The following is a 13,582-nucleotide window of genomic DNA, read 5'->3' as shown; positions in this document are numbered from 1 at the left end:
TGAGCATGCTTCCTGTGGTGACACGGAGCTGGAAGGTGTCAGGCTGGGTTGTGTCACCCCCACCGCAGCCCCCCTGCCCCCAGCTGCTTCCTGGAGCTCTAAGTCTCTGCAGGGCCTGAGGTGGGCCTGGCTGTTTCTGAGGGCCAGCCTGGCAGATCATGGGTGGTGAGCCCAAGAGGGAGCTGGGCCATCAGGCCGCACGTAGCCCCAAGTGGGCCATGGCTGAGCAAGCACCCACTGGGAGCCAGGGTGCAGTCACAGCTGGCAACCCAGAAGGGGGACCCTACGGGAGCAAGAGTCAGAGAGCAGAGCACCCCTCCTGGCCCGAGGGTCTTTCCAGCCCAAACACTGGGAACCCTGATCTCTCTGTTCCTCCTCAGGTCTTCACGGGGATCTTCACCGCAGAGATGACCTTCAAGATCATCGCTCTGGACCCCTACTACTACTTCCAGGAGGGCTGGAACATCTTCGACAGCATCATTGTCATCCTGAGCCTCATGGAGCTGGGCCTGTCCCGCATGGGCAACCTATCAGTGCTGCGCTCCTTCCGCCTGGTACCTGGCTGGGCCTACTGCGGGGGGGGGGGGGGGGGGCCTGGGGCACTGAGGCAGCCTCCTCTGAGGTCACCACTCAGTCACTCTTACTCTGATCCATCATGCCTTCGCCCAAGAGCTATTTGCTGGGTACCCCAGTGCTAGTGATGTGGGGGGTACACAGGGGGGCAAGATGGGAGACATCCCTCTGGGATGGCCATCCTGATGACTTGCAAAGCCCTGTATGGCTCACCATGCCCCCTTTAGTCCTCATAGTATCCAAGGAGAGGCGCTAGTATTACTACATACCCATTTCACAGATGAGGAGACCCAAGTGAAATGAATTTCCCAAAAGCCACATGGCAAATAACAGGTAGAGCTAGGCCTGCTGACAGCTCTCCTGGGGTTCTCCCTGCTGGTTTCACAGTCAGCATTTTGGAAACTCTTATGCACACAACAAATTGTCTGGGGATCTTGTTAAACCGCAGTGCCTAATTTAGTAGGTCTTGGTGAGGCCGAAGCTGCTGGTCTGTGGACCACTCTTTGAGGGCAGAATGTCTGAGAGGTCCACACATGGGGCTGGAAGTAGATCAGGGAAGGCTTCCTGGAGGAAGTCTGGGCAATGGTGGTGGGTTCACTGCGGGCTTGAAAGGCAGGCTGGTAGGGGCAGCAGAGAAAGTCTAAGCTATAGCTTCTAATCCTGACTCCACTGCCATGAACTAATGGACTCAGAAAAGTTATCCATCTTTAAGGGTTGGTTTCTTCACCTGTCAAAGGAGGGATTAATAGTGCTGACCCCATGTGGTTATTGGGAGCTCTGAGTGAGGTGAGCCATCCTAAGCACCGGCCTGGCACACCAGGTACTCAATACATGCTAAGCCCCTGCCCCCCTTCTCCGTGATAACTGAGAGGAGAGAAGGTTGGAGGCAATTGGACAAATCAAAGATGGTTTGACCTGATGAAGATGAGTCTGGAAGAGGAAGGCCATTCCATGCTGGAGAAATCTACTGGGAAGTTCCTAGAAGTGAGCCTGAGGTGGGCAGGAAGCTGATGTGGGGATGAAGAGCAAGAATGAGCTGGGGAGATGAAGCTGGAGATGTTGACCTGACTCCCAGAGCCGAGCCCAGCGAAGCTGCCCTCAGGCTATAGAGAAAAACAGCAGTGTGTGCTCTTGGAGAAGCAGGTGTCCATGGGCCCCTGGGTTTTCAGGCAGGAGCTAGCGGGGGTGAGGGTGTCCATGGGCGGCGGGAACCAGAGCCCCTCACAAGGACACCTCCCTCCGCAGCTGCGGGTCTTTAAGCTGGCCAAATCATGGCCCACCCTGAACACCCTCATCAAGATCATCGGAAACTCAGTGGGGGCGCTGGGGAACCTGACGCTGGTGCTGGCCATCATCGTGTTCATCTTCGCTGTGGTGGGCATGCAGCTCTTTGGCAAGAACTACTCAGAGCAGAGGTACCGCATCAGTGACTCAGGCCTGCTGCCCCGCTGGCACATGATGGACTTCTTCCATGCCTTTCTCATCATCTTCCGAATCCTCTGTGGGGAGTGGATCGAGACCATGTGGGACTGCATGGAGGTGTCCGGGCAGTCACTGTGCCTGCTTGTCTTCTTGCTCGTTATGGTCATTGGCAACCTTGTGGTAAGTTGGCCAGTGGGCCCATATACACCACACACACATTCACCCACCCAGTCATCCCTCTGTCCATTCACTTCCTTCCATCCATTCCATCATTACTCAGCCATCTATCAAACTACCCATCTATCCATCAATCTCTCATCATCCATCCATTTACCCATCCATCCACCTATTCATTACCCATCCTTCCATCTCTCTACTCATCCATTCATTCATCCACCCACCTATGCACCCATTTACTCATCCATCTGTGCACTTATCACCATCCCATCTATTCACTTACCCACTTATTCTTCCGTCTCTCTCCTCATCCGTACATCTCCCTATCCAGCCATCGATCTATTTATCAGTCGCCCACCCACCAACTCACCCATCCATCTGTCCACCTCTCCATCAGTCTGTCTACTCAGTTACCAGTCCTCCTATCTATTCACTCACTCACTCACCTAGCCATCCATCCATCAACCCCCACTTATTCATTCTCATACCCATCCACCCATTCATTCACCCATCCATTTATCCGTCCATCAACCACCCATCCGTCAACCCCTCTTCATTCATAAACACATACACACACCCTACCTGTTCATCCATCCATTCACCCATCCATCTGTCCACCCATCCATTCACTCATCCACCCATCCATTTATCCATTCATCTATCACCCATATTTTTGCTCTCTTATCTATCCCTCCACTCACTAATCCACCCCCACATCCATCTGTCAACCCACAAACCATTCACTCATTCACCAGTCCTCTCCATCTACCCATTTACCCATCCAGCTCTCTACTTACTCATTCACTGACCCATCCATCCATTCCCATCACTCCTCATTTGCTCTTTCATTCAATCACCCACCTAGGTACCTGTTTATTCATTATATACTCATTTTATATCCATTAACTTGTTTATTTACTCATCTTACCAACTACTTTATTAGTCATTTACTGTCAATGATTTATCACGTGGTTTTTCAATTCAGCTTAACAAACATTCACTGCGCTCCTGTTGCATGCAAAATATTGTGGCAGGTGCTGCTGGGCATACAGAGGTGAACATGGCCCTGACATGGCTCACCGACTAGAGAGTGGGGAGGTGGAGGGTTCAAACAGGCCTGGAATAAGTCTCAAGCTGGTCAGAATGACCAGAAGCATTAAGGGGGAGCCCTTGGGTGCTGATCCCCTCCGGCAGGGGAAATCAAGGAAAGCTTCCTAGGGGAGGGTTTGGAGCAGACCTGATTGGTAACTCTAGAGTGGGAAGGAACAAAGGGAGCAAAGCACAGGTGCAGCAGGTGGTGGTCCAGGTAAGGCAGGGTCCACGGGAGCTTGTATGTCATCCTGGGTAGCTATGGTGGGAGTCCCTGCTACCCTGTCATGAGGGACCCAGGCCTTGCTCCCATGACCACCTGTGTGTCCTAGAACAGGTACATCTTGCCTTGTATCTTTACAATGTGGGGAATTCTGCAGTTGAGAGAGATCAAAAATCCCAATGCCAGAGAAGGAGCTTTGGGAAGAGGCCAGGTTGAGGCAAGTGAGTGGTTCAGAAAGAAGTCAGTGTCCACTGTGGACACGGAGCTACCTGCCTGGGCACACAGGTGGTCCACACATGCTAGACATCACACCTGCATGATCTGACTCTTGCCGGTGTAGGCAGCATAGTCTCCCAATCAGCTCATAGAGCGCTTGTGGGTCGCTCAAGTACAGTGGGCTGCAGGTTGCAGACAGAGCCCTTCCCCAGACCTCCCTGCTTCTCTTCCAATGTGTCCCCTAACCTTGCAAGGGTGGGCCCAGGCCAAGTTGGGGTCAGGATCCCTCCAGCCCCACTGGTGGGGCCCAGAGAAGTGGCAGGGCATCGTGCTCGGTGCCAATGGGCTGCACCCCCTTCCATTCCTTGGGCTGCACCCCTTCCATTGGGCTGCACCCCCTTCCATTCCTCCAACCAGCTGCCCCTCGGGATGGAGCCTCATTGAGCCCTGGCCCAGTTCCAGGGGCCACCAGACTATGTATTCTAAGGAGGATGCGAGTACGCCATGCTCTCAGCCCAGGGCCAGGCCCGCTGCCCTCATGCACACAGCCCTGCGATTTCCTAGCGGATCTGCCTGGGAATGAGAAGATTAGAGGCTGCTGGAGGAGGGAAGCTAACGCAGCCCACGCAGCCCCCTCCCCGGTCGCCTCAGGAATTGGGCCGCTGCCGGGCGTGGGTGGAAACAAGATTGCCACTGAAATGGGAAGTCATGATCAGGCAGGGGCTGGGGAACAGCAGCAGGATTGATGGGGAAAGCACTGGAAGAAGTCAAACCTCGGCAGCAGGCAACAAGGGAGGACCTGGTATTCTTATGGGGGTGGACAGGGCTGCCCAGGCACCCCCCCTGCCCTACCCCCCAGCCTGGGCCCCAGATACCTGGAGATGAGGCATGGGTAAGGGCAGAGGATCCAGGATGGGCAACTGAGAGCAGAGGCAGGCCAGGCCAAAGGTCAGTGTAGACAGCAGCCCTGAATCACGTCATGTGCCCCACCCCCCCAGGGATGACATTAAAATGGCTGCCAGGTGTCAAAAGTGATCATCTCCCCATATGGAATGCCAGGCCCTGCTTCTTCACCTTGCCATTCTGTCCTCCTGAATGTGTTTGCTTCTTAAACCAAGGACATGTTTCTGACTGCCTTTGTTCCAACCTTACCAGTGCTTTCTTCAGAATCCCCATCCCTAGCTCTCTGGCAAGCACAAGGTGTGTCCTAGGAGCTTGTGAGAAGTTGGAGAGGGGCCCAGAGTGGGTTTCCAGTGAGAACCGCACACCCGCCAGCACACACCTCCCAGCCGTAGGGACCCCCATTCAAGGGAACTCCCTTCTGGGGCTGGCTGGGAGGAGGAGGCCCCAAGCCAAAGGTGGGGAGGCGGTGTGCCTGACCTGTCAGCCTGGTGATGCTCCGGAGCCCGTCTGACCCATGTGTGGGAACAAGCCCACCGTCATTTTCATTTACCCTCCACAAGGCTGGGAAGTGGACCCAAGGCCACCCTCTTGTCACTCTGCCAAAGGTCTCTTTTTTAACAAAAGCTAAAGCTTTGCACTTGCAGGACGGTTTAACAACAAGCAGTGGTCCAGAACCATGCAAAGAGAGATGGATTTTGCACACCTCACTTAAGGAGTCTCGGGTCCCTAGCCCCTGATAAATAACTTAAGTTCTGGCCTTCTGGCACCCTGCGACCTGAGCCCCTCCCCCGAATCCCGGCAGCTCCAACCCCAGGTCCCTCCTCCCTCTCCCCAGCTGTCTGGTCTGCTACCCAGCGCCCATCCCAGCTCCCCACCAACCACCTAGATAGTCACCTCTCCATGTCCTGACCCTGCAGTTAGTCCCAGATGCCCGAGGACTGCCCTTGCTCCTTCTCTGCTCCATCCCCCATGTCCCTTACCTGGAAAGCAGAGTCAGACCTGGGGACACAGGTAGAGGGTGTTCCACAGCAGGAGCCCTAGATTTTCAAATGCTGAGCCAGCTCAGAGGCCCATCACTACCCCATCCTTCACCAACAGACGTAGCGGCCCCTTCCCTGGAAAGCCCTCAAGAGCTCTGGATTGCTTCTGGGTGGGATTCTGTCTTGTCCCTGGTAATCCCAGATTGGATCTGACTTCCCAGGAAGCAACCCTGTGCTCATCCTAACCCCGTTACTCTGAAGGCAAGATCCCATCTGCAGGCTTCATCACTGGATGAACCCATGGTTCTCCCATAGACCCCGGGCCAAGACCCAAGAAATCTGGGGGTAAATGCCCCAACCCAGACTGTATCTGAGCCCTTGGGAAAAGGGACGAGAATAATCTCCCATCTTATAGCCAAATTCACTATATTCAAGAGAACTGGGGGGTGAGGATGAGGGCTTAGGCCATCAGCAATCCTTAAGGTCAGGTCCCTGGGCTTCAGTTTCCCCATAATGGACCCGAGGCTCGGTGCCCCTAGTATGGTGCCTGCCTCGATGAGCCTGATCCATTGCCTCCACAGGTCCTGAACCTCTTCCTGGCTCTGCTGCTCAGCTCCTTCAGCGCAGACAACCTCACAGCCCCTGACGATGATGGAGAGATGAACAACCTCCAGCTGGCCCTGGCACGCATCCAGCGCGGCCTGCGCTTCCTCAAGCGGACCACCTGGGACTTCTGCTGTGCGCTCCTACAGCGGCGGCCCCAGAAGCCCGCAGCCCTTGCCGCCCATGGCCAACTGCCCAGCTGTGTTGCCACCTCCAGCCCCCCACTGCCCCCGGAGTCAGAGAAGGCGCCTCTGGCCCGCAAGGAGACACGGTTTGAGGAAGACAAGCGACCAGGCCAGGGCACCCCCAGGGATACAGAGCCTGTGTGTGTGCCCATTGCCGTGGCTGAGTCAGACACGGATGACCAAGAGGAAGATGAGGAGAACAGCCTGGGCACAGAGGAAGAGTCCAGTAAGCAGGTGAGTGCCCCCCCCCCCACATATATGCAACACCTACTCATACAGGGCCCAGGGCCGTGCTCGCCAGGGCTCCCAGCCTTGCTCACAAAGCAGCTGCCCCTGCCAGACTGCCCCAGCAGGAGTAGGGTGGCGGTAGATGACAGGCCACCCCCAAGAGGCAGCCCAAGGGGGTGTTGAGGCCAGCTGTCAGCCCTCTCTTCCCAACCCAGCCCAGAGGGGACCTTGGAAGGGGCTATTGTCCATCATTCGTCTGATGCTAGCCACGAGCAGCTAATTGTACAGAAAGGGGAACTGAGGCATGGCAAGAGAGAGACTTGCTGGGAGTGCCTCGCGAACGTACGACAGAGCCAGCACTCCTGCCCCCCCACCATTGTCCCCCTCCAGGACTAAGAAGGTAGAATGTCTTGGTGAGGGAGGAGAGCAGTCTCCTGACCTCCTGACTGCCCTTTCCCCTCCTCCCCGGCCCAGGGCTAACTCTGAGATTTAAAAATAAGCATCCCTAAGATGGCAGGTGTCAGAGACAGCACTATCTTATCTCCCAACCCGTTATTTTTAACACTTAGGACCAGAGTCTGGACAAAAGAGACAGTGCCCCCCACCCCCTCAGTTTTCCTGTGGCCTGAGCCAGGCGCAAATGGCTTCTCCTTAGGTCTTTAGGTCAAACAGTGAGTGGTTCTCTGTCTGGTTGGGCCCATCCTGGCTGCTTGCTTTGGGCCTGCACTGGGTGGATCGGCTGTGAAGAGCCACTCCTCCCCACACGGGGAATTGAATCGGAGCCTCCATGCTTGCTTCCACATCTTTCGGCCTCCCAGTGGTCCCAGAGGCCGGCTTCCACCCCTTTGGTCAGGCTGTGGGACAGGGACGGTGTAGTCAGGGGAGGGCTGTGCTGGCGTCGCCAGGACCATGGCTACCAGTTATCTCCTGCTCCTCTCCTTCTCTTGAGCCTGTTGGCTCTGGCTCCCCGGGGCCAGTGTGTGTGTGTGTGTGTGTGTGTGTGTGTGTGTGTGTGTGTGTGTGTGTGTGTGTGTGTGTGTGTGTGTGTGTGCGCACGGAGGAGGACATGCACGCGGGGTGCCATGGGAACTCATGGGGGAAGTCCGTATGTCCCTCCTAAGTGGAGTTGCCAGCATTTGGGAACTGGGCGTTACAGCCCAGCTGCACCTTTCCACGGAGGGGGAAGAGCGGGAGATTTAGGCCAGGCTGACCAGGAGCCTCCCAGTGGCCCCCTCCGGGCCCTCGAGGGAGAGAGCTTCGGGGACCTGAGGCCCCATGAAGAGGGCAGGAGGCAGTGTTCCAGTTGCTTAGGCAAGGCCCTGGGAACACTCCGGCCGGGGAGCTCATGGGCTGGGGGTTTCTTCAGCAGGAATCGCAGCCTGTTTCCGGCAGCCCAGAGGCCCTCCCAGAGCCCAGGGCCTGGAGCCAGGTGTCAGAGACCGCCTCCTCCGAGGCCAGTGTGGCTCAGGCAGACTGGCGGCAGCGGCGGAAAGCGGAGCCCCTGGCCCCAGGGTGCAGTGAGGTAACACACACCTTTGTCCCTGAAGCCAGCAGGGCGCTGCACTTGGACTGGAGCCAGGCCATGAGAGCCAAGCCTGGCACACGCCTGCATTTGCTGGTGGGAGCCATAGCCACGGTCACAGGCAGTGTGGGAGACCCATCGGTAGAGGAGAGCACAGGGGCCCTGTCCTGACAGGGGAGAGGTGGCATGGAAATTCTGGAAGCGGCGAGCCCAGGCCCCTGAGGCAAGACTCACCCTAGCCCTCCATGTGTCCCCCACTCCTCACTCAGTTCCCGTGCTTTGGTCCTCTTTGGCAAATGTTTGTCCTGTGAATTACCCCATCCCAGGGGACTTCGGCGGGGTGGGGCGGGGGGGGGGGGCCTGAGAACAAGTTCTTGACACATTCATTGGCCACCAGCTGCTTCTCTCCGGGACTAAGGCAGAGGCCGCAAAGGGGAGGCCTACTGTAGAGTTTTGTTCTGGCCACAGAAGGGTTTTAATTTGAATTCGCCACCAACATTTAAAACCTGGTAGCTTTTATGTAAAAAATAAAAACAAAAACAAAAAATCCGCATTTCTGAAATGCAGAAAAAAGTGGGAAAAAATGAAAACAAAACAAAACATTGGAAGAAGAACCACCCCACCGGAGACAAGTGATAACCGCCTCCTTGACACCGGCTGAGCTCTCTGGTTTGCCACAGACCCTACTTGCCTAACTTCATTCCACTACCTGCAGGCACTCCACCCCTGTAAGCATTTGAGTCTATAGCCCCCGAGCTAAAGGACTGTGGCGCTGCTGACTACGCCCCCCGCCCCCCCAACACCCCCCCACACCCCCGTTCTCGCCAAGCACCGTGGAAGGTAGAGGGCAGGTGTTCAGAGACAGTGCAGCGTGACCCTGGCCCTCGGTCGTGCAGTTGTGACTTGCTCCAACAGAACATTGCACCTTTTGCCTTGTCCCTTTCATGGGAGGGGCTCATGGGAGGCTTGGCGATCACCATCCGCTCTGGAACACGAGCGCCTGCTGGAATCTTAATCCTGATGGTGCGAGTCATACTTCTCCCCCCACAGGGTCTGACACACAGAGGCATGTGGGAACAGGAAGACGCAGGAGGGGCACAAAGTCACGGCTCTCATACTGGAATGATGACACTTCTTCCTCTCCTCAAATCAGTGCACTCACTCCGTCAAAGGGAGAGAGAGGTGGGATGGGTTTTCCTGAGAAGGCCCCCTCATCTCACCTGCAGCCAGATCCTGAGAACTTGCCTTCCAACCCAATGCCCCCGGGGACTTTATGCAGCTCCAGTTATCTGAAAAGCAAAGTAGCACGGGGAATCTCCTCTGGCTTGTGCCTTTCCCAGCCCAGCTGCCCAGTGAAGCTGGGGGCAGAAGGATGAGCCCTCAAAACCACAGGGACCCCAGAAGGGCCAAGCCTCCACCCTGCACCCAGGAGCCCTCTCGACTCTCCACCAGCGTCCAGCCCTTCCCCGTCACAAACACCAAAACTAAAGAGGACTTTGAGAAAGCAGCAGAGTGATTCATGGAAGGAAAGGAAAAGAAGACAGCTTCAGGAGCAGAGGCAGGCCCAGGGACTCAAACCAGCTCATCTCCAAGTGGAGCCTGACGCAGAGGGACCTGGGCAGGCCCGCTTAGCTGGCGGCGTAGACGGGATCCGAGGCCACCAAAGGCTTCCTTTCCTTCTCAGAAGCCCCTGCCCCTGCTATGCCTGTCTGTAGAGCGGGCTCCTAGGAGCAGAGCCTGAGACGGGCTTCCTGTGCAAAGGGTTTACTGAGGGAGTAAGCTGATAGGGAAGAGCGAGAAGCAGGGTGAGGCCAACGAAGAAGCTTCGAAAGGCCAGGTTCTGGATTCAGGCCTCAGCCTGGTCCAGTGGGGAGCCCTGGAGCATGGCGCTGTACATGGCATCGTCCCCCGCCCACCAGGGGAGGGGTTGGCCTTGTGTCTTTCCACGTCAGTGCAACACTGGGTGTCAGCCACCCCGGCTTGGCTTGGAACCCCCAAGCCATTACCGGGCCTGGCTGCTCCCTGGCTCCAGACGGGGTTCTGGAGAAGGGGCCAGCTCAGCAGCCAGCGTTCACAGTGCAAGTGGGCCTACCAGAGGGAGCTGGGCCGAGCACCAGCAGTGACCACTACTGCACCCTCCGACGCCCGCACCCACACATGACCGACAGAGACACAACACCGCACGCACACACCTCGCTGTAATCAGATTAGGCAAGGTCGGGGTGGCCGAGCCCTGCATGGCCAGGTGGGGCGGTTTCCAGTACCTTCTTGCTTTGACTCCAGACTCTGCCCATCATGCCAGCACTCGTGAACTGAGTGAGAAGCGTCGGCCGGGTGGCTGGGCTTGCTCTGCTCGTCTGACCTCCACCCGTGTGTGCCTGTGGTCCTGGTTCTGACTCTGTTCTCCGTGCGGCATGCCTGTTTTGGCCGCGTGCGCCAAGCTGCCACCATGTGTCCTTGTCCGAGTGTGTGTCCGTGTTGCCACCCATGTCTGTCTGTTCCCAGCTGGATGCATTCCACATCCCCAGTGCTTTCCCTTCCCCCCTGCCCCCGACCCTAGACTCTGGCACACCAAAGCGCAGACTCAGGAGCCCCTGAGGTCCAGCCTCAGTTTGGCCCGGGTTGGGTTCCCACCCACGCACCCTGGGCTCACATTTCCAGGTTATGCAGTGGAAAGTAGTCTGGGCACCTCCCCTCAGGGAGCTCCTGGCTGCCCCAGATGCAGGGCTCGAGGCCGGAGGCTTCCACGTGGCCCTCACCCACCCTGCCCCACATCCCTCCCCACAGACTCACGAGGACAGCTGCTCGGAGGGGAGCACAGCTGACATGACCAACACTGCTGACCTCCTGGAGCAGATCCCTGACCTGGGCGAGGATGTCAAGGACCCAGAGAACTGCTTCACTGAAGGTACTGCCCTGAGTGGCCCTTTACCTGAGGTTCTCTCCACCCGGAGGGACAGGAGAACCAGCAGCTCCGTGGGGTCCAGGGCCACGTTGTACCCCACCCTGACCCCGATGCTTGCCCTCCTTCCCCATTCCTCATGACCCTGGGGGCCCCTCCTTCTACCCAGGACCTGATGACACGCCTGCCCATGGAGTGCTGGGCCGGGCAGCTGGGGGTCAGCCACACGGAAGACCCGTGACTCTGCATTGGTAGGGCGATAGCACAAGCGTGTGCCCCTCGCAGCAGGGGCTCCACCTTCTTCACCTGAGCTCTTGGCCTATAGTTGGCCTTCTGTAAATAGCCACAGGTGTGACGTGTGCCCGTGGTGGTCATCGGCATCTGTAGCTTTTACGAATTGGTGGTGAATATTCGGAAGGCAGCTGGGATAAAGTGAGAGTTTGCCCTCCACGTGGCATGTCATTTAGGGCTCTCAGTGAGGGCTTTGCCCTTCCCACGGTTCAAAAACTGCAAACATGGAGAAGACCCCGGGACAGAGTACCCCAGGAGTTCTGGAATATTCCCCCAGGGGGAGAATTTCCCAGATGAGCAGAGGGGAAACTGGAGCCCAGCCTAGCCCTAGCCTCCCCCCTGCTCAGATCTGCCAGGCCCTTTACCCGCTCACTGGATGCCTACTCCATCCGGCTTTTCCATGGAGCTCCTGCTGAGCGTGGGCCCCTGAGGACAGCACCATGGTGCTCTCTGCTGTCCCGTCACACCTGCCCACCGTGTCACCCTGTTCACGACTCCACATCATAACCTCTTTCTCTTGGTCACTCCTTCCACCATCCAACCTTTCACCATCCGATGGGGGCATTTGCAGGCCCTGGACTGGGCCTGACCCCCGCCTCCCCACTCCCTCACAGGTTGTGTCCGGCGCTGTCCCTGCTGTGCCGTGGACACCACGCAGGGCCCCGGGAAGGTCTGGTGGCGACTGCGCAAGACCTGCTACCGCATCGTGGAGCACAGCTGGTTCGAGACGTTCATCATCTTCATGATCCTGCTCAGCAGTGGAGCCCTGGTAGCCTCCTGGGGATGCAGGGTTGGGCAGAGAGGGGTGGAGGAGCAGGGAGGGCAGGGAAAGCAAGGGTCCAGCTGAGAGCCAGGCCAGAGACTGGGGCAGAGCCTCTGCTGCAGATGAGCTTCCCTCGGCCCCCAGAACAGGAGTCAGCTCACAAACTCACACCACCGCAGCATGTGTGGAAATCAGAGCAAGATGGGCTCACAGCGGTCATCGGTCCAGACCCCTGTGTCCCACCAAAGGGGGAGTGATTTGCCCCATTTCACAGTGTCCAACTGGCATGGGTCACAGGCCACCAGCCACCCCCCCACCCCCAAGCTCTGGTGACACACCCAGTTGCACCTCACTCAGGTAGGCCCTTTCAGTGCAGTTAACAATGCCGCCTGAGATTCTCCTGGTAGCTCCACTCACTCTGGCTGCTCCAGGGCTAGAGGCCGGGCTACGTAGGTCACACGTTGTCACATTTGTTCCCAACAACAGCCCTTTGTAGAACCATTATGTAACATGCCGAAGGTCCCTCCACTCGCAAGCAGCCAGTGTGGCATTTGAACCCAGGCAGTCAGATCCCAGAGTCCTTTGTCTTGACCTTCCACTTATTCAATAGGTCTCTTCTCAGCGATCCTTGTGTCTAGTCCTGTGAGCCGTGGGGAGCAACAGGAGAAGGAGACCCCAGCCCCGGCCTCAGTGGCTCAAAATCTAGGTGGGGGCACCCGAGTCAGTAGGTTTGAGATAGAGATCAGCTCAAGAGAGAACACTGAATAAGAGTGGAGTAAATGCCTTCGAGGTCAGGGGAGCTGCAACAATCAGGAAGACTCCTTGGAGAGAGCGGGTGAAGCTGGACTGTGGGGGACAAGGAAGTTGGCTGAGACCAGGAGAGCAGGGAGGCCTTCCAGGAATGCCCCATGGGGGCTCACCAGCACCCTATTCCGATCTCTCAGAGTCCTTTCAGGAGGAGATGGGATAGCCCTGGAGAGGGTTCTAGAAGATGCTGGTGAACAGGGAGATGGGTGGTCAAGAAGGCAGAGGAGATAATCACTTGATACCAAGCAAGCAGTTGGTACCATTGGGGAGGTGAGAACCCCATGTCTGAGCAACTAACAGGGAATGCTTTGAACTCCAGAGCAAGAGAGAAGGGCACTCTGACCAAGGCTATGTGCCTCCACTCTGTGCTGCCTCCTGGGGTCAGGCCATGAGGAGGCACTGTGGCTGTCACCCCTAAATCTCTGGGCCTCCCATCCCATTCTGTACTGCCCTCCCCTGTTCCAGAGTGGGCCTGGAGCCATGACTTAGAGGCCACATGCTGTTTTACCATTGGCAGCTAAAGCCAAATCTCTGTAGGCTTCAGAGAAGGATGATTTGACAATATGTTAACGAGTTTTGTTTTTAAACAGCCACAAACAAGGGCAGCCAGAGCCATGTAGTCTGGGCTGTGGAGGAAAAACTCAGCCTGGCATAAGTGAGGAGGAGTTTTGGCAAGCAAGTGGGGAATCTAATCAGGG

The 13,582-nt window shown here is 56.9% G+C and overlaps 1 protein-coding gene across 7 annotated transcripts in view; it reads left to right on the top strand.

The window, feature by feature from the left end:
- Nucleotides 1–13,582, top strand: part of SCN5A (sodium voltage-gated channel alpha subunit 5) — a 98,584-nt gene that overhangs the window by 60,911 nt on the left and 24,091 nt on the right. For 5 of the 7 annotated variants that reach the window (XM_027582855.2, XM_027582856.2, XM_027582860.2 and 2 more), the window contains 6 exons: nt 381–554; nt 1,819–2,175; nt 6,165–6,605; nt 7,966–8,121; nt 10,909–11,029; nt 11,929–12,083. In XM_027582855.2, the coding sequence (XP_027438656.2) occupies nt 381–554; nt 1,819–2,175; nt 6,165–6,605; nt 7,966–8,121; nt 10,909–11,029; nt 11,929–12,083 (1,404 nt within the window). The remainder of the gene's footprint in view (nt 1–380; nt 555–1,818; nt 2,176–6,164; nt 6,606–7,965; nt 8,122–10,908; nt 11,030–11,928; nt 12,084–13,582) is intronic. The other 2 variants (XM_027582858.2, XM_027582859.2) reach the window with 1 other exon arrangement.

This window comes from Zalophus californianus, chromosome 1 (genome assembly GCF_009762305.2).
Source record: "Zalophus californianus isolate mZalCal1 chromosome 1, mZalCal1.pri.v2, whole genome shotgun sequence".
NCBI classification, from domain to species: Eukaryota; Metazoa; Chordata; class Mammalia; order Carnivora; family Otariidae; genus Zalophus; species Zalophus californianus.
Note: the sequence above shows the minus strand (reverse complement) of the source record. Positions and strands in the feature narration are given on the sequence as shown.